This window comes from Miniopterus natalensis, chromosome 9 (genome assembly GCF_054644295.1).
Source record: "Miniopterus natalensis isolate mMinNat1 chromosome 9, mMinNat1.hap1, whole genome shotgun sequence".
Taxonomy (NCBI): Eukaryota; Metazoa; Chordata; class Mammalia; order Chiroptera; family Miniopteridae; genus Miniopterus; species Miniopterus natalensis.
In genome coordinates this window covers 58365440-58390519 of record NC_142089.1, presented here as the reverse complement: position 1 = coordinate 58390519, position 25080 = coordinate 58365440, and the positions used below count along the sequence as shown (strand labels likewise).

General features: G+C 36.3%; 2 protein-coding genes across 3 annotated transcripts in view; one reads left to right on the top strand and one right to left on the bottom strand.

Annotated features, from left to right (window-relative positions):
• The window catches only part of RPAP2 (RNA polymerase II associated protein 2), a 72205-nt gene extending 52995 nt beyond the window's left edge, over nt 1-19210 (bottom strand). For both annotated transcript variants that reach the window (XM_016197188.2, XM_016197189.2), the window contains exons 1-6: nt 19134-19210; nt 18357-18402; nt 15112-15226; nt 13445-13543; nt 13202-13267; nt 10756-10844 (exon numbers count right to left, since the gene is read on the bottom strand). In XM_016197188.2, the coding sequence (XP_016052674.2) occupies nt 10756-10844; nt 13202-13267; nt 13445-13543; nt 15112-15226; nt 18357-18402; nt 19134-19206 (488 nt within the window). In that variant the 5' untranslated portion in view covers nt 19207-19210. The remainder of the gene's footprint in view (nt 1-10755; nt 10845-13201; nt 13268-13444; nt 13544-15111; nt 15227-18356; nt 18403-19133) is intronic.
• Nucleotides 19211-19483: 273 nt separating this feature from the next.
• Nucleotides 19484-25080, top strand: part of GLMN (glomulin, FKBP associated protein) — a 29508-nt gene continuing 23911 nt past the window's right edge. The window contains exons 1-4 of the mRNA XM_016197190.2: nt 19484-20484; nt 20896-21021; nt 22885-23001; nt 24155-24263. Of these exons, the coding sequence (XP_016052676.1) occupies nt 20446-20484; nt 20896-21021; nt 22885-23001; nt 24155-24263 (391 nt within the window). The 5' untranslated portion in view covers nt 19484-20445. The remainder of the gene's footprint in view (nt 20485-20895; nt 21022-22884; nt 23002-24154; nt 24264-25080) is intronic.

The following is a 25080-nucleotide window of genomic DNA, read 5'->3' as shown; positions in this document are numbered from 1 at the left end:
AAATTATTCTGTTTACCCTACTTCCCACCCACTGAAACTATAGTCACAGAAGCTACCATGGTTTGATGTTGCTCAAATAAAATAAATGACACTGCTTGGGTGGTGATTAACCTTGACTACTGCAGGGATATTTATAGCTCCCATTGAGTTTTCTGGCCTAAATAATATGCAAAAGTTTACGATAGTGTTTTACTGCTGGCTGACTACACCCTCCCACTTCCACTTGTAGTTCTCTTACTCGTCCTATCCCACTTCCTGGCCCAAGTCTTCCTGCCTAAAATTATGGAGGTTCAGTACCATGCAGCTCTCTGGCATGTGGTCCCATACTGGGGTCTGAGTATCACTGTAGGGAAGAAAGTATGTGCAGACACAGGGGTTCTCAATTGGCTTCTTACATGAAATGGCTAATCTGCAAATACAGAGTATATTCCATCATTCAACAAACTCCTCCAAAAATAAAATTAGAAACTATTACATGTATGGACTATGCTGGGTATGGTAATACAAAGAATAGGTACCTGTTCTTAGGACCTTATAATTTAGTAGAAGGAAAATGCACGTTCTAAGAGCTTTACAAATATTAATCCTCATAAGAATCATAAACCTACTACTATCATCCCCTGTTACAGAGACAGGCTGAGTACTGAAAGAATAAGTCACTTGCTGAAGTCACACAGCTCATGAGTGGTAAAGCCAGGAATCAAACCCTGACAGCATGGCTCATGAGAACAACACTGTTGCATCACATAATTCAAGAGAGTATTTGATAAGTACCAGAAGAGACATGAGCTGCCATAGGAAATTAGAGAATTCTGAAACACTTCCTGCTGAGCCAATGAAGAAAATCTTCAGATTCAGCTGGGTCTATAAAGATGGATCTAGTTTCTATATAAACGCATCTGAGGCTAAACCTATGGATTTTACTTGGAATGTTTTACTCCACAAATCTCTCCCTTTTCCTCTTTCCTTTTAACAAATGTATCCTATCTCTTAAACCCTGTCCTTCAATCATATAGTGCTGCCTCCTTCCGCTGTAAGCCTTCTTTAAAGAAGTCTGCATTCACCATTTTCAATTCCTTATCTCCTATTCAGTCATCGACCCTCTGCCTCCTGGAATCTGTAGGTGGTACTCTACTGAATTAACTCTTGATAACATAGCCAATTACTATAGGACTGTTAAATTTAATGGATATTTTTCAGGATTCTTTTTCTTTTCAAAGCAGAGGGAAAAGCAGCAATATGAAAAGAGCATGAAAGAGGAAGAAAATAGGAATAAATCATAAAGGAAAGCCTTGGTGAAAGGACGGAATTAGTAACATAGAGGGCAGTATATTAGCAATGAGGAGGCAGAGATATGAGAGAACAATGAAGAAAATAATGTTGAAGGAGAGTCTGTTGGATGCTCTCAATTGTTTCAGTTAAGCAGTAGGTTAAATTATGTACTACGAATTGGGGTTTAGGTTCAAAGTTTGAGGAAAGGTAAAAAGTCTGAGTATATAAGTGTCAGTAAGAAACAAAGATGGGGGCGTAGCGGGATTGAGCAAAAAAGAAAATAGAGAACTCATGGACATGGACAACAGTGTGGTGATGGCAGGGGTGGGGGTGGTGGAGGTGGAAGAGGGCAAAGGGGATAAATGGTGTTGGGGGGGAAAAAACAAGGGGGGGGAAACATGAGCACACAGTTGAGAGGAGACAGAATGAACTGGAAATTGGGCCAAAGGAATGCAGAGAGAGCAGGCTTTGGGCCAGACAAATCTAGGTTTAAATCCAAAATCAATATATGAGCTAAGTGTGAGTGACTAAACCTTTCTGAACCTCAGTTGCACCATCAATACAGCGGGTAGCAATACTTCCCCAGGGGTGTTGTGAGGACTGAATTAAATAAGACAGCTTATCTAAAGTGATAAAGGTCTTATTTGAGAACTTTACCTAATAATGCTCAGCAACCTACGCTCAGGAAAAGAGGATGATGTGTGAAGGTGGACATGATAGCAGGTTAAGGGAGAAAGAATCTGGGATTACTTGAGAGGACAATACTGTAACTGTTATCTGTAGAGCTCAAGAACTCAAATTTAACGAGGGTCTGCCAACCTAGAACAGAGCTAAGGTAGAGACAGGAGGTCAAAATAAGGTCACAAAGCACACTCAGGAGCGGTAGCTACAGATGAAATAGAAGTTGTGGTCAGAGACGGAAAGCTCTTATTTCAAGATCTTGGAGGCAGAATAGTTCCAAATAATGAGGTTCAAGTATGGCTGAATCAAGAGGTAATCAAAATGTAAACATTATTCTAAATCATGCATACAATTTAAGATAGTTTTATGAGAAATATCCAGCTATACAACTTGATATTTTTTGAGAAAAACATTGAGTTAAAAGAAAATTCAATCTCTAAAGAAGGCAAAGGGAAAATTAGAATATAGTAAGTGCCTTTTTTACGGTAGGTGGAATTTTTTAAATTGTGATAAAACACGTAACAAAATTTACTATTTTAGCCATTTTTAAGTGTACAGTTCAGTGGCATTAAGTACACTCACACTGTTCTGCACCTATCACCACCATCTACCTCCAGAACTTTTTCATCTTCCCTGTTTCTGCTAGGTGGTTTTATATATCAATTCATTTAATCTTCACATAACTTACATAACTTTTTATAGAGGAGGAACTTGAAACTTTCAGAAGTTAACTGACTTCCTAAGGTCAATACAGCTAACAAGCAGTAAATCTAAGATTTGAACTTAGGTCTTTCAAAGTCTAAGCTCTTTCTAAAACATGCTGCCTCTAATCAGTCAGAAAAGACCCCAAAAAGTTGTGAGGATACTGCCTTTGTCATAAGAACTCAGTATAGTTTACAAGCTACTATTTTCCTCTCCTTTGTTTCATTTTTCCAACTATAGGAACCCCCCCACACACACACAAAAACAACCCTCCCACTCCCAAACTGCACTAAACGTTTCTAGATATTTTATGAGTGACCTTAATACTCTGCCTGATTCCCAATCTATAAAATGGAAATGGTACCTGACATGAAAATAAACTAAGTTTAAATTTAATGAGGTAGCCTGGCCGGGAGTGGCTCAGCAGTTGAGCATCGACCCAGGATCCAGGAGATTGCAGTTCAATTCCTGGCCAGGGCACATGCTCAGGAGGCAGCTGATCAGTGACTCATCATTGATGTTTTTCTCTCTCTCTCTCTCTCTCTCCCCCTCTCTCTCTCAGAAATCAATAGAGATATAGTTTTTTTAAAAAAGAAAATTAATAAAAAATTTAACGAGGCATTGGATAAAAAGTTCAATACAAAGCTTCAATTTGTTTTTGCTAAGAGCTGTTTTAAAAATGAGGCACCAAGTTGTTCTTTTTTTCTATCCTTTCTTAGATGAAATTCAAAGGCTTTTTGTTTGTTAAAAGTGTCATTTCTCTTCTAAGTATCTTTTATCCCTTTCAAAGGTTTTTGTTGTCCTGGAGATTATTCTCAACTTAACTGAGATAAGCTCAATTCAGAAAACAAAAATAAGTAATCATGTTAGTGAAAGAATATCTTCAAATTTGTTCTTCATAAATGTTTTCATGCTAGTTTCCCTCAAGAATTAGATGATTAATTGTAATTTTAACAAAATAAATCTAAAACTAGAAATAACATACCAAAAAACCTTTGGTATATATGTCTGTATGTATGTACATCTGTTTATCACTTAGAACATGTATAAAACCAACAGAAGCAGCAGGCTACAATTGCCCATTATAGTGGGAATTTTTCAAATATAATTTGAGACATGTTAAAACCTGTTTCAGAAAGTTTTTATTCTGTGTATCAAGCAACAGAGCTGGCTGTTCAGGAAGAGGTTATAGAAGTTGTTCTGCAGAGGTTTTTGGCTTCCGTACCTCTGAGATTACACTATGTTTATTGCCAAGAAGTGTGTGTGAAAATCCCCTACTCTGAGCCACATGATGGCGCTTTTAGCTCTGTCAGCATTAATCATTCTTTTCACGCCAATTTGATCTTTTAAATCACAATTTGATTCTCAGCATTTGTCCTTCTTAGTTTTAACTCCTGATTTTTTAGGTTACAATTCAAGAAACTTCCCTCCTTCAAAGATGTGTCAGAGCCTACAGTCAACCAAACAGAATTTATAAATGCAACTATGCAACTATCTAAATAAACACACTGTCTCAGAGGAACAAAACCGTATGTGGTCTGTTTCTGGCCACTAAGTGGGTAAAAAATTTCTGACTCACAACACGAGAAACATCATACTGCATCATGACCCAGGCCATCTAGGTCAATGTCTGACAGGGCATCAGGAGACATTTTGTGAGAAGCACTATTGCTCTCCATGACATTAAGGATACACTCCAGATATTTTTTCATACCTTAATATTAAAAACAAGGGCCTAGAAAACCTCTAAGGCTCTTTAATGATTTCAAAGCCACAAGCTAGAATATGGAGCTAGAATTCATAAGTTTGTCTAATTGTTTCTACTTATATATTTTTTAAATTAATGAGATAGTGAGATTATAAATATAAAATAATCTAGAAATTTTAAGAGACACTACGGGTTTTAGTATTTTAGAATCTGGTGAGTAAATTTATATTTGCTTTCACAGTAATGTAAGAAAGACTAAACTGTATCACATTCAATATTCTATTTCCAAATGGTGTGTAAGGTCATGGTGTTCCTGCAGATGTCAACTTCAAGTTGTTCTGGACAGAATATAAAGCATTCCTGGTTTTTCTTCATAATTTATAAACTCTGATCCAATCCTTTATTAGTTTTCATCTTCACAGACTGATGAGTTCAAATTATTTCAGGTAGAAACTGAAGTTTTCCTAGTCTTATGAGGATTCTTTTAATTTTTATCATTTTTATGACTATGACATTTTCTTATCTAGAAGACTTTCACTATAGCAGCAGACTGGCTTAGAACTATAAAACATCAGAACTAAAGGGAACTAAGACCTCAAATGCGACTTTCTACTTTACAAATGAGGAAACTGAGGCTTACTGTTGATAACAGACTTTCCTATCAAAAAGTTTTGTTTTTTGTAAGACAAAAAAAATCTAAGCTAGATCCAACAAAGCAGTGCTCTTAAAACTGCAAATAAGGATCAACCAGTTCAGTGGGTTGCTACCAGCATTTTTAAAAAGCAATAGAGTACAAGATATCAGAGGCTTTTCATGTAGTGGAGATAAGTATTGTTTCATAAAACTTTTGTTTCAGTTATATGTATGTGATGAATCATAATGTAAAATGCATTTATTATAGTAGTCAAAAATTTTAGAAGTCATTGCAATAAAATATTAATTCTTTGAGGGATTTTAAAATTTATTCTTTATTTTAAACTAATGATTACTGTTAGATAAGTATTCAATAATTAATAATAAAATTAGTAATAAGATAACTATCACTAAAATTATTGTGATGATGTAATTTATTCTTTATAATGACTCACCTTTAAGCTAATAAAAATATCTCTGCATTAAAGAGTAAATGACACCATTTTTAAAAAGCCTTTTTTCCCCACTTTAAAAGAAAATAGGTTCTGAATGTTATACACCGTGTATAATATTTGAACAGACTTTCTTTAAAATATCACATTTCTGTTGAGATTATTATATATGCAATAGCTAGACAAACTTTTTAAAAAACTGAATTCTAGAATTCTGATCATTAGCACACATAAAAATATCAAACATTCTCTGTGAAAACAGTGACCTCTAGTGGAATTATTAAATAAACTGACATAATCCTTGCCCATAAGAATTTAAAAATTAAGGTAACACTGATGCACCCAGTTATAAAAGATACTGATATGGTTATATACTGAAAAGTATTATACATAAATAAGGGCTATAGTTACACTATGTACAATGTGACAGTTGTATATTATAGACTGATTACTTCCAATCAAGTGGAATATGATGAAAGAATTATGGCCTTGTTCAGAATCTATCAATAGCTTAATAAATAAATACTCTTTCTGAGCTTGTTTGATAGAGGTTGGATTACACTATCTCTCAGGCTCTTATGATCCTTTCTTCGATTCATTTTGTACACCAATGCCAGATTATATTCTGTTCAAAAATATTTGATGGCTCCCCAGGGCATACCAAACTTAGCTTGGCTCCTTGTCATCTATCATTATCTTCTATTTTTTCCCAAAACATACCCTTCATTTCAAGTGAGCTGATGTCCTCACTATCTACTTCCAACACCCTAACCCACTCCAACAAGTTTATTTTCTCATATCTGCTTACAGTTTCCCATTGTGCAATGTTTTATCCTCACTACTTACATAACAGGTCCCCATTATAAGTACAAATTTGTTTCACTCATGTGTATTTGTTTTGCCATCCCAATGAGATTTAAATTTAAACTCACAGGTTGGGCTTTATACATGTGTGTAACCTGCCAGATACTAAGCACATACCATACATTTTCAATGTAAACGCAATTGACTAGCTTAGATTAGGGAAACCAAGGCCACTTTCATCTTTCTTTTTTAGTGAGGTAGGGAAGGGCATATAGAGAAGGCAGAATTTCAAGAACCACAGATATAAATAACAGGGCTTCATATTTCAGGAAAAAGTGGGCATTATGAACACAGGATGGTAAGATTTTTAAGAAAAGGGTTAGAGGGAAGAATTGTTTTAAATTAGCTAAAGGAAGTAACAATAACTATATTTGATGAATCTTTTTTTTTTTTAAATATATCTTTATTGATTTCAGAGAGAGGAAAGGTGAGGGGGAGAGAGAGGTAGAAACATCAATGATGAGTCATTGATCGAGCCCGCAACCTGGGCACGTGCCTTGACCGGGAATTGAACCCTGATTGCCTGGATCCTAGCTCGACGCTCAACTGCTGAGCCATGCCTGGCTGGGCAACAATAACTATATTTGAAGAAAACAGAGATGATAGGAAAGGCAGTTTTGAAGCAAATGGTTTTGAAGCAGTTGAAGCAGATGATGATTGGCTAAATTTAAGTAGAGACGATATCTTTGGAAGCAAGGTTAAAGATAATGTAAGGAAACACTAGTTTTAACAGTGGGAAATGGAGTATGTTGCTGATGTAGGGCTAAGGAAGGTGATGGGCAGCTCTGGTGATAGGAATATTATGGAGAAAAAGAGTAATAGTTTAAAAGGTGTTCTCAGCTTCCTAATCAACTTAGACAATGCTACAAACAAGGAAGTCAGATAGACTGGTGGAGAAAGGATGAACAATTTAGTCTTCCTAAAGATTAATTCAATTAACGAAGGCCGTAGGGTGGTATGTTTTACATATTCTAAACCACACAGGAATGGATCATCCAGCAGAGGTGTCTCACAAAGACACTGCCATCAGTACAACTGGGGCTAGCTGAACCTACAGTAGCGTCATATTAGACTGTGTAGCAGCTAAGACTAAGATTTTGTTTTGTTTTTTTAGGTAGATATCTTTCATCAACTTGCACCTCAGTACATTTATGTAACTGACTTTATTTAGCATAGATCCTATTTTACCACAAATAACAGTGCCTTGTGTTGTTATAATATTCTCTATCAAACATGAATTACTTGGCACATTATCTCATTAATTTAACCCTTTGCGGTCATATTAAATTTGGACATGGGTGTCGTACTGGTCGGAATTAATTTCCATTGAAAGAGCAGTGATACATAACATGCAAGATTATGAAGGGTAAACAAGATTTATTAATTCTTTTTTGAACATTAGATGTATGTTTAGACAATAATGTGTTTCAATAACATGTTTTTATATAAAAATTATATTTTATATTTCTCCCTTGTGTGGTATCTTTGAAAGTAGTCTCCAATATGCAGTCCTGGTTTTCGACTACATGTATCGCAAAAATAATTAGTTTGGCGTCCTAATCTTTCTGTTCGAACATACAGAGCATTCTTTACTTTTCACACCTTCACAGTGCCACAATAGATGCAGTTTCCCATTAAGCCTTTCATCTTTATCTGAGGCCGATGGTCTTCCTGGTTTTGAAGACGCTCCTTCATGAAAATCACCTACAAGTTGTTTGACCAATTTTCGAACAAACATAAAATGTGACATAGGCATCCTGTTTTCGTTTCTAGCTGACATCTTATATAAGATGTAGCTATTTATTGCACAGATCTCTAATCCCCAGAAAAAAAATCTTTCTCCACCATTTGCAAGATTTTCTCATAAAACAATATGAACTTGTTAATTGGTCAGCTTTGTCGACGCCTCCCATATTCATATTGTAATTTATAATAACATTCGGTTTGCTAATGTTGATGGTGTCACCTTGTTTCACCCTTCTTTCTATAGTTGTCATGCCCGAGGTATCATAACTGCTTAGTATGGTGACTATTCTCTTATCTTTCCACGCTAAGAATAAAATATCATCTGATCGATAGGCAGCAACAGTATTACTTTTTGTTACAGTTGGTTTTTTTATCACAGCTGGTATGTATTTTCTGTTTGTACTAAGTGTACCAGTTAAATAGCAGCTTAGTTTTAGAAGCTCCTGCGCTAATGGGATCCCTGTAAAATATCTATCTGTAAAGATACGATATCCCTTTGCCTCAGGATTTGGGGTCAAGAGCTTATAATTGTAAAACAATCCTTGAACTGACAGGGAGGCCCGGACAGATGAGACATTCTGTACTAACGCTTCCGTAGTAGGGAAGCATAGCATATATGTATCCTGTACGTATGTCTATTAAGACATAAATACGGATTCCCCATTTGGTGGGCTTTTTCGGATTGTACGTTATAAAACTAATTTTGCCCTTAAATTTGACGACAGACTCATCAATTGATATTTCCCTATCCGGTGTAAAATGCTCTTGGAATTTACCATCAATATAATCGATAAAATTGCTCACTTTTTGGATTCTCGTCCTTACATTTGCATTTCTGGAAACATTTTCATTCAAATGTAACATCCAAAATATTTGAAGAAATCTTTCCCTTCGAAATATATTTCTAAAAAATGGTATATTTCCAACATGTTCCTTAGTCCAATAATATTTCATATCAGGAACTGGTATAGTACCCATGTTAAGGATTACACCCAAAAAAGCTACTAGCTCTTCTTTCGTGACATCAATCCAGTTATGCCACATTGATCGATCAGATAAGCTCTGCTGTTCTATTTTATTTTTGGCATATTTGTTTCTAGGACAATTGTCTCAAGAAGTGTGTCCGTGAAAAAAAGTCTGAAAAAGTCGATAGGTTCCGTGCAATGAACCGGTACATTAGGTCCAACAATCTTAGATCCTGTCGAAAAATTAATTTTTGATTGAGGCTGATCTCGGTGTGTAACATCTCTCCAAGTAGTAAATTCGTTTATATTACTGTTCTCATTTTTATCATTTTCTTCTGCTTCACTGTCGCTGGATATTACTAATTGCCTTAGTCGTCGCTTCACTGGAACTACGTCACTACTAGTAGAATCACTACAAACATTATCACTTTCTACGTCAGAGTCAGTATTCAAGGTGCCAAAATAAAACTCTTCATTGTTACTTTCAGATTCGCAGTACACTTCTTTCGGTAACTTTCTTTTTGCCATTTTGGAGTATTATTTTGAAATATCTTAACAAGCGAGAATGCCTAATTACAGTTAAATGTAATTTGTAAAGCTTTATTTGAAATTCTGCGAAGTATCCCCGAAGCTTGTTGATTTCTTCACTCTCAAAAGGCAACGGACTCGCCACAGTGTTTTGCATGGCGAGTGTGGAACGACCGAGTTTGTTTATATTGAGTTTCGATATCTCCGATTTGTCGGGGCAATGTTTTGGTTCGTGACAAGGTCGCTTAGACACTTAAGAGCTTTCAGAGAAATTATGAACTGATACATGAATGAATAGAGTTAAGATTCGTATGGTTCCTTGCTGTGGTGGCTGAGAGCAGACATACGACTGGAACGGTAAAAAAGCTTTGGTGGCTGAGAGTAGACATACGACCGCAAAGGGTTAAAACTTTGTTTGGAATTTCCAGACAATATAGGTTAATTATATAACAATAATTTTGTTACTGTTTTTATATTATTATGCCCTTTGCCCGACAATAATAAATTTTCTCTCAAATTCAGCAACTACTAAAATGTTGTAAATGTTTAAACATTTCCCAAGAGGCAAAATTCCAAAAATGTCCATAAACTTTTTTGCTAAAAACGATTGAATTGGGATTAAGTTTATAAAATATTGTACTAATTTTTAATAAAGATTGGACAAATTAGTAACCTGAACTTTAAAATCTTAGAACAGTTTCCTAATCCTAAAATCCAATGTCTTCTGAAAAAAGTTAACATTCTTACTCCAGGACTACTATATTAGTAGAAAAATTAAGAAATAACTGGCTGAGAGTACCTTTCTATTCACTACATGGGATGTCGCCTGATTCATGAATCACTGAATAAGCCAATTAAATCAGAAAGGAAAGAAGGGAGGGAGGGAAAGGGAAAAGGGAGGAAGGGAGGGAGGGAGGGAGGAGGAAAAGAAAAGAAGGCAAAAGAAAGAAAGGGAGGGGGAGGGGGGAGGGAGGGAGGAAGCAAGCCATAACTACCATTGCAGGAAGCAAAGTTTGGGTTTTGTGATTAAAGCTAAAACAACAAACAAATAACATCTGTACGTGTTAATTTTTTGATTTTCAGTGTAAAATCCTTAACAGCTATGCCTAAAATATAACCATTTCCCCACAATTAAAATTTTTACAGTGGTAACATTCCAAAGTGATTTATATATAAATCATATATATAAAATGATTTAAATTACCTTTCTTCTTCTCGGACCCATACTGGAGTTTTAGGAATTTGTGCTTCAAAAAACTTAGATGCTTTATAACAAAAATTGCTGCAGAAACACTGAAAAAAAATTTTTTTAACTAGTTATTTTTTTTTTTAAATTCTGAAACACAGCATATGTACAGAAGAAGAGTATAAAACATAAATATGCAGTTCTAAGAAAAAAATGAAAACACATGCATCTACCACCCAAGGTAAGATATAGAGTACCTTTAAGGCCTCTGTGTGCCCCTCCCAGATAGCACCACACTCCACATTCCCAGAGGTAACCAGTATTATAAATTTTATTGCTCATTTCTTTGCTTTCCTTTAGTTTTGCTACATATATATATATATATATACACACACATATACACACACTATATATTCTTATAAAATCTATCATTCAGTTTTGCCTACTTTTAAATTTTGCCTAAATGGAATCATATTGTTATATATTCTTTTTTTCCTTTTTTTTTTTAAATTTTATTATTGTTTAAAATATTACAGATGTCCCTTTTTCTCCCCAATGACCCGTTCCTTCCCCCTCCCCAGTCTCTCTCCCCACCATTGTCCATGTCCTTGGGTTATGTATATATGCACATAAATTCTTTGGTTACTCACTCCCCCTCCACCCACCCGCCCTCCTCCATCCCTCTGACATTCATCAGTCTCATCTATGCTTCCATGTTATATATTCTTGTTTCTTATTCCACATTATGTTTTTTAAGATTCTTTCACTTACACTGTGCAAGTTCTCTACCCTTTATTATGGACAATTGAATTGTTTCTATTTCTTTCTGCTATCACTACAGTGTTATTACAAAACTGTTTTTTTACAATTTTTAAAATTTAAAAAAATGTGGCAAAATGAGCAAAATTTACCATCTTAGTCATTTTTAATTGTATAGTTCAGTAACATTAAGTGCCTTCTCATTGTTGTGCAACCATCACCACCTCCATCACCAGAACTCTTTTCACCTTGCAAACCTGAAACTCTACACCCATTAAACATAACTCCCCATTTCTGCCTCCTCTGACAACCACCATTCTATTTTGTTTATGAATTTGACTACTCTAGTTACCTCTTGTAAGTGGAATCAGGTATTTGTCCTTTTGTGATGGCTTGTTTCACTTAGCCAGTCTTTAAATTTCATTCATGTTGTAGTATGTGTCAGAATTTCCTTCCTTTCTTTAAGTTTTTAAGGGTGAATAATATTCACCTTCATGCATATACAATATTTTGTTTATCCATTTACGAACATTCATATACGTATATATTTGTGCACACAAGCAAGAATTTCCTTCGGATATATACCAAGGAATAGAAAGGCTTGGTCATAAATAACATGTAAATTTGACTTGACTAGATAATGCCAAAAAGTTTCTCAAAGAGGTTGCACCAATTTTTATTAGACTAGCAGTATACAGTTAATAATATTGTCAAATTTTTATAATTTTGTTAATTTGGGGGCTGTGAAAACATAATTCAATGTGTCTTTATTTGCTATTTTCCTTGTTACTGTTAAGACTGAACACCTTTTCATATATTCATTAGCCATTCAAGTTTCTTTTATAAAATTGTTTGTCTTTTTCTTATAGATTATATTTTTTGGTTATGAATCTGTGGTCAGATATGGCAGAAATATAACTCCTAATTTGGAGCTTATCTTTTCACCCTTTATTGGACACTTCTAAGAAGCAAACATTTTTAATTTTAATGTAGAGAAATTCACCAATTTTTCCTCTACAGTCTATAATTTATTTTTTTTAATCCTCATCTGAGGACATACCTTTATTGATTTTAGAGGGGGTGAGAGAAACGTCCATGTGAGAGTGAAACATTGATTGGTTGCCTCCTGCATATTCCCCGACCGGGGGAACAAACCCACAGCCTGGGTATATGCTATGATCTAGAATCGAACCCATGACCTTTCAATGTACGGGGAGGCTCCAACCAACTGAGCCACATCAGCCAGGGCATACAATATATAATATTTTATCTTATTTAAAAAATTTTCTCTAGTTCAAGTTTATAAAGATATTCTCCCATACTGTCTTTCAAATGTTTATCTTTTGCACTTAAGTCCTTCATTAACCTAAAACTGATCTTTGTATGTACACTGAGATAGAGGTAAATTTTCATTTCTTCATATGGATAACTAATTGTGCCAGTACTATTTATTGAGTAATCCATCCTTTCTCCACTGACCTATAATATTCCTGATGTCATATATCAAGCGTCCACAAATGTAGTGAGTCTATTCTGTTCCATGATTTATTTGCCTGATTTTATTCCAATAAACACTTTTAATTTTTAAATGTTCAAGTATTAATTAAAGCATGAGCAAAGAGTTTTTAAAAGCACCTTGAATGAAACATCTATAAATGATAACTTTTGAATTGACTGCTAAATTGAAAATAAACTTTAAACTTACCTTTCTTTCAGTAATATCATAGACTTTATTGGTTCTGGTAGAAATTTTATATTTCTGTTTTGGTACCTAAAAGAAAAGAAAGTACGCTTACAAAAGAATTCAAGTAATAAATGTGAACTTATGTTATAGGTTATCTATATATCATGTCATTAGTTCATGACCTCAGTTTCACTTCTTATTCTTTCTACAAAGTATTCTGTTAAATATAAATTTTAAAAGTCTATATTTTAAGAAATTACTTACAATTCCTAGTCTCTTGTGACATAAGGGATAACCACAGAGCTTGATAATAGAGCGTTCATCCACGACATCGCTGTAGTGAGCAGGTGTGATAAACTTCCCCTGTAATGAAATAAAAGGGACACCCCCACCCCCAGATTATTGGAAAAAGTTCATATCAGCTCTCTAGGTCCCATAGGTCTCATCTGAAAACACAGAGATAATAACAGTACCTATTCTCACAGGTTTGATGTTAGAATTAAAGGAGAAAATACAGAAAAAGAACTTAGGAAAGTGTTCAACACATAGTAAGTACTCAAAAAATGTTAGCAATTATTAAAAAAGAACAAACACAAAAAACTTCTGCCACAGTAGACTATGCATCTTTGTAGATTATACAGTTCATGAATAATTCTGAGGCAGGAGGAAGAAATGGTACTATAGTGATTGCTATATCAAGGTAAAATATTGATAGAATATTTTATTTTTAAAAAGTATTATTCAAAAAATAAACCACATAAAATATAATTTTACCTATTTTTAAAACACAATCTTAAAAAACACAGTATAACAAAAGTTACTGTGACTCCTGAGCAAATTTTGTGCAAAATCTTCCAACTTCTGAAAAAACCATACAGGAGAGTGGTGAAGTGATAGTTAAAGCTAACACTAAATTTTTTCCATTGACATTTTCCTGTTCAAATACTTTCACTTCTTGAGATTATTTTTGAAAAAGTTTTTCTGTTTTTACAGAGACTGAAAAACTTTTTTTTGAGAGTGCTATAAGGTACTTGTTTCAAATGAAGCATTTCTGGTTTGTGTCTGTCTCTAGAGTCATCACAGTTTGCAGATTTTAATGCAGTTACCTATAGCAATTTAAATATCATCATATTGCCTGGCCGGGCATGGCTCAGCAACGGTTGAGCGTCGACCTGGGATCCAGGCAATCAGGGTTCGATTCCCGGTCAGAGCACATGCCCGGGTTGTGGGCTTGATCAATGAGTCTCTCCTCACTGATGTTTCTATCTCTCTCTCCCCCTCTCCTTTCCACCCTCTGAAATCAATAAAGATATATTTAAATATATATATATATAATCATATTTATATTCCTCTTGTTTAGAAAAATCTGAGCCACAGCAAGAATTATTTTTGCAATAGAAGCTCTGAGTTTTAATTTTCCATTTTTTCTCTCTTAAGGATTATGAGGATATAAAAGAAATTTCAATTCCAAAATTTAATGTAATAGAGCCATCAAAGGAAACAAAAATATGCAGATTATAATTTTCTTGTTATGTGTTAAATCAAAAAGAATCTACATTAGGGGTTTTTAAAATATCCAAATTAATGGAGTTACATTAACAAAATACTCTTCTGTTACTAAAATAGGACAACATACAGAACATGGAAAATGACATTGGGCTCATTTAGCGTAAATGATGAAAATCAAGTGAGATTAGCAGACTGGTTAAAACAACTACTACTAAGGGGTGAAATATACATGTTAGTTTTCATTAGTGCATTTAAAGTCATTATACAAGAAATACGTGATTATTTTAAAATACATGAATTATATAGCATATTACGTGCATGTGGTGACTGAGAACAGATTTAAAGATTTCAATAATGGAAGTTTCATGTTGCACAGATTTAAAGATTTTCTACTACAAAAGTAATAATTTGTCAACACCTACACACTCCTTTAAGAATTCTTCTGTAATATTCTCTTCTAAAAGCTGTTCAACAATGTGTAGAGCTTTCCTCTCAAACTCAATCTTCTTTCTCACAGTCTCTTCTAGTTCTGCTTTCCTAAAATTAAAAAAGAATTGTTTAAAATTTAAGTTATTGTACTTATAGGCTTTATCATAGCCAATTTTCTGTTTTAAAATACAACACTAACAACTTACTATTTTGCTACTTAAATTTATATTTTTAATAGCTCTTACTTTTGATCCAATACCTTTCAAAAAGGAAACAAGCTACTTGTACTGTACACATAGAAAGTCAGCCACAATAACTAGATCATTTGATTTCCAGAGCACAGGAATTACTTAAGAGATTCCTATAGAAAACGAGCTGAAATCTTTTTGCCAGTTAGTTTATACTCTATTACTTTTGTGTGTACCTAAAAAGGGAGGCTTTTCCTCCGAAATCCTTATGAGAGAGGAAAAAATATAATTTTGGCTCTTCTTACAAGAAAGAATTTATCTGTGTCAAGTCTCAAAGGTTAACAGATGGCCCAGTTTGACAGGAGAGAGTCATATTTGCAGAGAAGTGTTTACCTACTTTTGTTGTCTTATTAAATAATTATATTGATATGACTATGGTTTAGAGAAACAGCAATCTTCCTAGGAAGGCCGGTCCTTGTCCTGGCACCAATGGAACTCTGTCAGCCTTTGTTGCCCCATACATTATGGAACATTAAAGCACAGGCTATCAGGTCAAACAATGGCCCTAAGACAGTGGTTGTTAATCCTAGCTGCAAGTTAGAATCATCTGACGAGATTTTTCAAGAAGATACTATGCTCAAGTCCCAGTGCAGGCACATTAAATCAAAATATCTGAGGATGGGGCCCGGTTATTGCTGTTTTCTTAAAAGTGCTCTAGATAATCTTAGCATGCAACAGGGTTGAGAATCACTGTCACAGGACTAAAGACACCAACTATTTTGGTGATGTATTTGCTCCTCTCCTGAACTGGTTTCTACTTGCCTCCTAAAACAACCTTTGCTGGCCTCCTGAACCTTGACTTGGCTCTCATATCTGGACCTAGAATGTACTCACCTTTTCTCCCTACCTTCAAAACTTTAGACTCTAATTCCTTGCCTGGAACAATATGTTTTATAAAACAATTAGAGAGGATTGTCAACTAGGAACAAATAAGGACATTAAAACAAGAATTTACAGCTAACACCTGGTTCTCCTATCATTTCATAAAGGCCATGCTTACATCAAAGTATAAAGACATGAACATAGATTAAAAGGTAGTTCTTCATACTGACTATAGTTCACTTTATGAAAAACATTATTTTCCTCATTTTGCTGCCAACCAATAAAAGCTATGTCATGTACTAAGATCAGTATACAACCTGAATTCAAAATTGCTGATTTAAGTATTAACTATCTCAACCTGCAATAAACAGCCACACTTCTCTTAGCTGATAGATACCTACAGCTGCTTCCCGTGGATAAGCAAGTTCCACAGCTGCCCTCTGTTAGAAATGATGACAGGTAGTGTGGTATAGAGCAGTGGTTCTCAAACTTTTTGGTCTTAGCAGTTTACATTCTTAAAATTAGAGCTTTTGCTTATGTAAATTATATCTGCTGATACCATATTAAGATTAAAAGTGAAAAAATTTTAAAGCATTAATTTATTAATAATATACCCATTACACCTTAACATATTTTTTAAATAAAAAATTTAGTGTGAAGAGTGGAATTGTTTTATATTTTTGCAAAGTTCTTTACTTTCTGGCTTAAAAGTATTCATCTGGATTGAATGGAGAAGTATTTTGTAGTTGGAATAAATTTGTAAATGATCACTCCCCTCAACAACTATTTGGCTACTCCCATGGATTTTTAATTATTTCATCATCTTGGGTGATCTTCTCAAAATACATTTCAGCTTATCTATATCCTGCAAATTGTAGTGCTCAAAATAAAATATAATCTCCTTAGGTTTGTGGTTAGATCAGTGTTGAAGAGAGTTGTAATATTTCTCAAAGTAAAGTCAGGGAAATACAGGCGTCCCTCACTTTATTGCACTTGACCGATGTTGTGTGTTTTACAAATTGAGGCAAGACCCTCCACCAGCAAAAAGATTATGACTTGCTTTACTGCAATGGTCTGGAACTGAACCTGCAATATCTCTGAGATGTGTGTGTACTCTCCAAAGCAGATCTCAAATCCATCCAATTTCTCCATCCCAGATGATCACCATCCCCTAACATGTTAAACTTTTTAAACTTAAGTTTCATCACTTTATTAAAGTTTTCTCATTTGCACGTAGAAAATCTAAATTTCTCACCACAACCTACCAGGTACTGTATGAATAGAATCCTGCCTTTCTAACCTTTCCCTATGCTCCTTTCTTTCCTTGCTCAGAATGCTGCACACCACCCTGGGCATCTCTTTCTTTAAATGACCAAACCTTTTCTTGTCACACATACTGCCACCTCTGGCTGGAGGTCTCTCTCTCCTCACTACTCTGATTAATGTCTACTTAGCCTTCAGGTCTCAGCTTAATTATTACTTTCTGAGAAGCCGTTCCCTGAAAACCTGCCAACCTCCAGCTAAATTAGACCCTGGTTATGAGTTCGTACTCCTTCACAGCGCTTATCACAATTCGTGACTATGTATTTATTTGTGATAATTTAATTGGTATTTCTCTGTTCCACTAGATAGGAACTGTGTCTATTCTGTTCAAAACTATATCCTCAGGGCCTAAGAGGTCTGGCATACCCTACACCAATAATTTTTTGAAAAAAATGGGTAAATTAATGCCAAAGCCAATACTTCATAAAATACCATAGATATGTAATTTTTTATTCATACTCATAGACTACTCCTATTCTAGAAACCTTTTGTGACAAGAGATAAATCCTAGAAACAGTACAGGACAACTTTTTGCTGAAAATCTAGACATAATGTAACAAAAAACAGAAAAGGTTTCCTGGAGTCTCTGGCATATAAAGAAGAAAAGAACAAAAAAGGAGAGTACACAAAAAGGTGGAAAAGGAAAACGTGATTAATTCAGGAATGTTTATTTCCATAGTCACCTTTCTGTAGATACTCATTAGAAATCTAAAAGCGTCTGATTTTGGTTTTCTTAAAGCATGGAGTAGGAGGGTGTAAGAGTGTGTGAGAATTTATAGCGCCCTTCTCATAATAATTTTCTTTAAGGTAGCACCCATCACTGTTTTTTAAAATAGTTCTCATACCTTTTAGAAGCATCTTTTTGTTTCAAGGTACTTGTCTGTTTAGTACCTAAAATTAAAAGCAAACAAAACAAAAACACAGTAGGTCAAGTTCTACCCAAATACACTAGACAGGACAGATTCCTATCCAAATAAACTATACCATCTTTTCTTTTCCACATAACCCTGTGTGTAAATCAAGGGAAATTGAATGGGAATCCAATTTGTTTTTCTAAGTTAATTGCTCCCAAATTGTTCCTGGTTAATATGTATCGCTTTCAGGGTTGAATTTTCTCTTGTAACACATTTGCTGAGTTAAGCACTCCTGAAAATCTGAGATCTGGGTACTTTTAGGGGTAACCTCTCTCTGTCCCCCAAATACTCCCGGGTAAGAAGGGAGGAGGTTCCCCAATACCTCAGGGAAGCGGGGCACCACAGCCGCAGTACCCCTGGAAGGAGGACCAGAGCTAGGTCCAAGGGGAGCTGCCCCCCTGCCCCGCTCACTTGCCCACTGCGGCGACCCCAGCCCTAGGCTCCCAGGGCTCCACCGCCCTTTCCCTCAGAAACGGGAGCACAGCCCATTCTGGGGACAGTCCTGGAACGCTAGGGCAAAGAGTTGGGGGTCCGGCCGCTGGCCTTTCCCAGAGGGCCGAGGACAGCGGTGGGACGCTCTCGGCCTTCCCTGCCCCGAAGACCTCCTGCCCTGCGGCCGCCTTTCGGGGGCGCCCCGCGCGCTGGGTCTGGAACTCTGCAGGGGCCCGTTCTCAGGGTACAAGCGTGGGAAGAGGCCCTTCTACCTACCTGCGGCCTTTCGGGAGGCGCGGGGGCCCCGGGCCTGGCGGAGCGCCGAGGGCAGCCCGGCGAGCTCAGCCATGGGCCGCGTCGTCTGACGGTCGGCGCCGACCCGGGAGTCCTCCTCCGAGGCTCCGCCTCCTCTGGCGTAGCGCGGGGCGGGGCGCGGAGGGGCGGGGCCCGAGAGCGGCTGCGCGGCCGTCGGTGGTGCAGCGGGAAGCTGAAGAGGCCAGAGGCCCGGCGGGTAAGTGGGCGCAGAGCGGCGTCGGCGCGGCCCGGGCGCGCGGCCGACCTTGAGCTGTGGGGATGCGGTGCGGCAAGCGGATCAGGCCCGGGAGGTGGTGGGGCCTGAACGCCCAGGCGATCGGGAATCGGGAGAAATGGCTTCCCTTGGATGCCGCCCGCACGCGCGCTGGGGTTTTATCCGCCCCCGAGCGCGCTGCCTGGAGAACCCGGCGGATCCGCGCCCCTGCAGCGGGGCTGGGTCCGCGCTTCCGCGCCCAGGGAAAGGGTGGGTTGCGGCAACCGGACGGGGTTCCCCTGAGTTCACTGACTGGATTCATTATTTTTGGGACTGCGTCTCTTAAGGAAAATGCCATGGTCACACGTGGGGTGGAGGGCATCTGAACTTGCCCCACCTCTGCGTGAGTTGTGTTGACTTAAATTTTTGTCAGGTGGGGCATTAAAGTATAAAACACTCCCTATTGATTAGAACTGATTTCAAGCCCACTTTTTGGAAATGTTTTCAGAAATGAAATACCTTACTTTTTCAGTGCACCTTGTGTAGTCCATATTTGTGATCCTCTTGGGAGTGTTGTAGAGGATTATTTTTTCAGGCGTATCTTTCAGAAACACACCAAGCAAAACTATGCTTAAGGAAACCTAAAGGATGCGACAGAAGCTCTTTTTAAAACAATAGATTTTTATTTTCTTAGGCTAACCTACTGCAAACTTTCAGTAAAAACATTTCAGCTTTAGCTCTGGCTGGTGTGGCTCAGTTGGATGAGCTCGGCCCATGCACCAAAAAGTCGCTGGTTCGATTCTGGTCGGGGCACATGCCCGGGTTGCCGGCTCCATCCCCAGTAGGGATTGTGCAGGCGGCAGCCAATCCATGTTTTTCTCTCTCTCTACCCCACTGTCTCTAAAAAAAGTCAATCAATCAATAAAAATTTCAGCTTTAAAACTTTTTTCTTTATTATATTTACTAATAATTTATCAGAATGAAATATAACATTAATATTTTAATGTAATATCTCTGATAGTTAACAGCGTGCTTTATATTAGTACATTTCAGCATCAAAACTAGGAAAAATAACGAGGAATGGCTGTGGAAGAACTTCAGTCCATAATAAAGAGATGTGTAAGTTTTTTCTTTTTTTTTTCTTTTTATAACGTTAAATACCTTTCACAATACCTTGGGAAAGGCACATTATTTTTAATTGCACTTTCGGTCACTCAAATTGTTTGTCTTCTTTTATCCTTGCTTTTTTCGACCTGTGAAAAAATAGCATGAGGACAGAAAGGCAGATTGGATTATTTTTCCAGGTGACATACTCATCTAAATAACCTTTAAAATTTTGAATACTGACCCTTATAGATTTCTTTGACACAGAGTATTTCAAGATCATTAAAGTATTTATTAGGCTAATCCTAATTTTCATACATACACTGTGTGCAACTTAGAATTTTCAGAAATAAAATAAGTCAAGTAGTTACTTGAATTTTTATTTGCCTAAACATGTTTGGTTTTTGTTTATTTTGTTTTTGCCAGCAAATCCTAGAAGAGCAGGACTTTAAAGAAGAAGATTTTGGCCTATTTCAGTTAGCAGGCCAAAGATGCATAGATGAAGGGCACATAGACCAGCTATTAGAAGTTATTCAAAATGAAAAGAATAAGGTATGTATGATGTTTGTCCGTACTTTTCAGTCTTTACTAGGAAGAGAATAGTCACATGATGCTATTCACCCGTTCATTAATTCATCAGACATTTAAAAATCAACTTAAATTTCCATAGTAGGAAACTGGAAAACAAAAAAGGAATTAGAACTATTCATATACTTTAAGGTACTTACAGTCTGCTGGAAGAGATAAACATGTAAACAACTAGCAATAAAAAGGCAGACTAACTGAAATAAGTGTTCTAGTTAAAGTATAATTAAAGTACTTTAAAAGAGAAGGGATTACTTCAGGTTAAGCACCAAAAGTGGCATTTGGATCATTAATTTACATTGGGAAATATCAGGCAGGCTAGATATTCATTTTTGGTGATCAGCACATCCTGTTCCTCTAGCCAGATGTGTATAGAAAACCAGGTATGAAGTAAGATAATATTTTGACGTGAGTAGAGCTGGATAACCTTACTGATCAGTATCATCCAGCTACAATTAACTGAGAAATCCATTCACCACAATGGGAAAGGACCTTTCTGGGATCAGAAACACTTTTTTCTCAGCCACATTGGTTTTTTTTGTTGTTTTTTTTTTTTGTTGTTGTTGTTGTTTTTAATATATCTTTATTTATTTCAGAGAGAGGAAAGGAGAGGGAGAGAGAGAGAAACATCAATGATGAGAGAGTCATTGATCAAGCCCGCAACCCGGGCATGTGCCCTGACCGGGAATCAAACCCTGATCGCCTGGATCCTAGGTCAATGCTCAACCGCTGAGCCACACCCGGCCGGGCTCTCAGCCACATTGTTGGCAACACTGCCAGATTTTGTCTTTGGACTTCTCGTCTTGCACAAGGGAAGACCATCTTCTTTCCAGGAACACACTCTTTTTTTCATTTATAGTGCTGTTTATTTATACAGAAGTTTTCTTTATCGCTATCACTGTCTAGTCCTGTTGACCTGTGATTATATCCAGGGCACCTTGATTGTGTTTGGGAGATTCCTAAAACTTTTCCATCATTGTTATAGAGCCTCTTAGTAGTTTAAGGGTCTTATCCCTTTTTCATTTCAAAAAACTTTTTTTAGAAAAATTAGGACATTTTATTTAAAACATTTGTTTTTGATGTGTTTACAGTTCCTTTGCAGCCCAAAATAAACTTAATGTTTTCTTTAACTCCTTGAGGATAATTTTTGAAAGTACCTTTTAGCTAATAATAAAACTAATAATAGCACCTAGAATATTCTAGGGACCCGACATAGTACATGCTTGATAAATATTGATGAGTTGAAGTAGAATGCAGGCCAGACAAATGGAATATATTGTTGATAGTTTTGAAAATCAGTGGTTTTGATAATGAATGTGAATCTCTAATTATAAACTTTTACTTGTGTGGTAAGCATTCTGAAATATCTTTGAAAATAGGAGAGAAAATTAATGAAATGGCACCTTTACATAAGTTACTTGATTATAATATATTTATAGATTATCCAAAGAACTTTAAAAGATTTATGATCATTGGCTGGGTTTCATTATGAATCAGGGGAGTAAAATTCTCCACGAGAGTTAAGTACTTCCTCATAGTAAGCAAATTAATGCTCTTGTTGGAATTAGAGGAGTTATTTAAATCTTGGGAAAAACCAACTTACCTGATTAAAAGTAAAGTCCATTTGCCTCTTCTCAGTGAAAGTATTAAAAACTATCGTAAAATATTATCTGTTAGCAGCCAACTCTGGGAAGTCAGTGGTGAGATGTACACTTGCTTGCTTCATTTTTTCTATTTAGAGGAAATTCTAAGCTCCTCCAAGTTAAGAAAGCTCACTGTGAGTGTCCTATAGATAGCAGCATTTGTTTTACTCTGAAAATATTAATACAGGTCATCATCAAGAATATGGGCTGGAATCTTGTTGGTCCTGTTGTTCGATGCCTTTTATGGAATAATAAGGAAGATGATAAAGGAAAATATTTTCTGGTGCTTGATTTATTGGTAAAGGTAAGTTAACAAAACTAGGTTTTCTGTCACATTACACATCAGTATTTTATAATTTTTTTTAATGTTTAATGCTTGTTTTCTGGTGAGAAAGCTTTTTGTTCGTGAAAATACAGGAGGGAACTCTTTGAAGAAAGGTGTAACCTTATAGATTGGCTGGGCAAGTCCATTTCAGTTTCCTCAAATTTTCTGGATATAAGAATTGTCTAACCTCATCTCAGACCCACTAATTTAGAATCTCCAAGGAGAGCCCTAAGAAGCTCTGTTTTTAATAAGTAGCTTAGTGTATAGACCTGGAACTTAAAGTTCAGAGTAGTTCAAGGCTACACTGATCTTTTGGCAACACTGGAACTAGAACCAAATCTCAGTGCCCTTTGTTCTGTGGTATGTTCCCTAAAAGGATGTGCAAAACCTAGAATGCAAGTGATCACGGTGAAAATAGGAATAGGGAGCGGATTAGTTGTGGCCGACAACTTTAGAAAGCAACCCTTGGTAAAAGCTTAATAGTGTTAAGTCAAAAATGGTGATCAAGAGAGAGAAATTCTGAGAAGAATGACATTAGAAAAATCTACTTAAAGATTGGTGCAAATAAACAAATATATAGTTGGAAAGAGGGAACTCCATCTTTATATTATTTATTAACTATGAAGGCTTTTTAAAACACAAAGCAAGTGAGGCAGTAAGATACTGAAGGCAACGAAAGTTTTATCTGCTCAGGAAGGACGAAAGAGACTGCATTTATCTAGATACTATGACAAGGTGAGATAAAAAGATCCACCTGCTGGGACCTCTGGGAACCCGAGGCAGCCTTCAGAGTAGACTGGCAAAGTTCAAAGGAAACCTCAGTTCTAGTGATCAGACTCTCCCTTCCCATTTCTTTACCTTTTCCTTTGGCCAGGAATAGGAGTCTCCAAAATGTAGTTGTTTGTTATAGACCCTTTAATTTTTGACTTCTTGCTGCTTTTTAGTTTTACAGTGATTTGACAATCACAGATTCTGTTTTGCTGTTGTATTTCTTTAACAATTGCATGAGGGGTTTTATTGTTAGCAAAAAATAATTATATTTTCTCAGTATATGCCTTCTTTTAAAAATAGTAATCATGTGGCTTTAAATACAACTTGTATTAAACAGGTTCAATTGTGAATATTTTTATAGTTATGTAATCCAAAGGAATTATTGTTGGGTTTGCTTGAACTGATTGAAGAGCCCTCTGGAAAACAGATATCCCAAATTATTCTTCTTTTACTTCAGCCATTACAAACAGGTAATGAGTATTTTGATATCTACATGTTTTTTATTTTCTGTGTAAGTGCCTTGATATTACTCCAAAATGTCAACAGTATACCGAAGTAAAGTTTATGACTAATTATAGAGTACTCGGCTTAAACTAGTAATAGCAGTGCCAATTGGAATCCTTCTGCTCATAGAAAGATAACAATGTCTGACTCAGTGGGTACCCAGTAAACATTTTCTTGACAGTCATGCCAGATTTCATGTACTTTGTTGTAACTTAAAGCTTTTTGCCTAACCTTCCTATCTGCAACTTACATTCTAGAATTTTCTCTGTAAACGTATTTAAAAGATTGCCTCTGTGGTGTCTGCAATACTCAGTCTGATAGCATTGCGGTAGTCCTGTATCTTGGTTAGGAACAGTATCAGGCAGGGCATTGTTCACCCTCAGCATTGGGAGGTTAGGGTCGAAAACAGCAGAAGGACTGTGAAGAAGGAAACAACAGGTGTGGGAAGGAAAGGCTTCATGGCTGAGGGCCATGACCATATTGGCAAGTAATGGGCCTTAGCAACCAAAGCAGGCAGTATTTATCCATGGGAAGAGACTACTTTTTAATTTTATGATCTACTTATGACTTCAGAGTCTGATAGAAGGGCTCACAATTGGAAAGTAGAGTAAATTTGTTTTAAATGTGAATGCCCAGCAGCATGATACCACTTGAAATACTCAGTCTCCCATTTTTACAGTGCCTTACAGTTTACTCTTACAGTATAGTTTGCCTTATACTTTCTCTTACTTTATACTTAAAACAACCAAAATATATGGGAAAAAGTTTTTCCGTGTTAAGTAT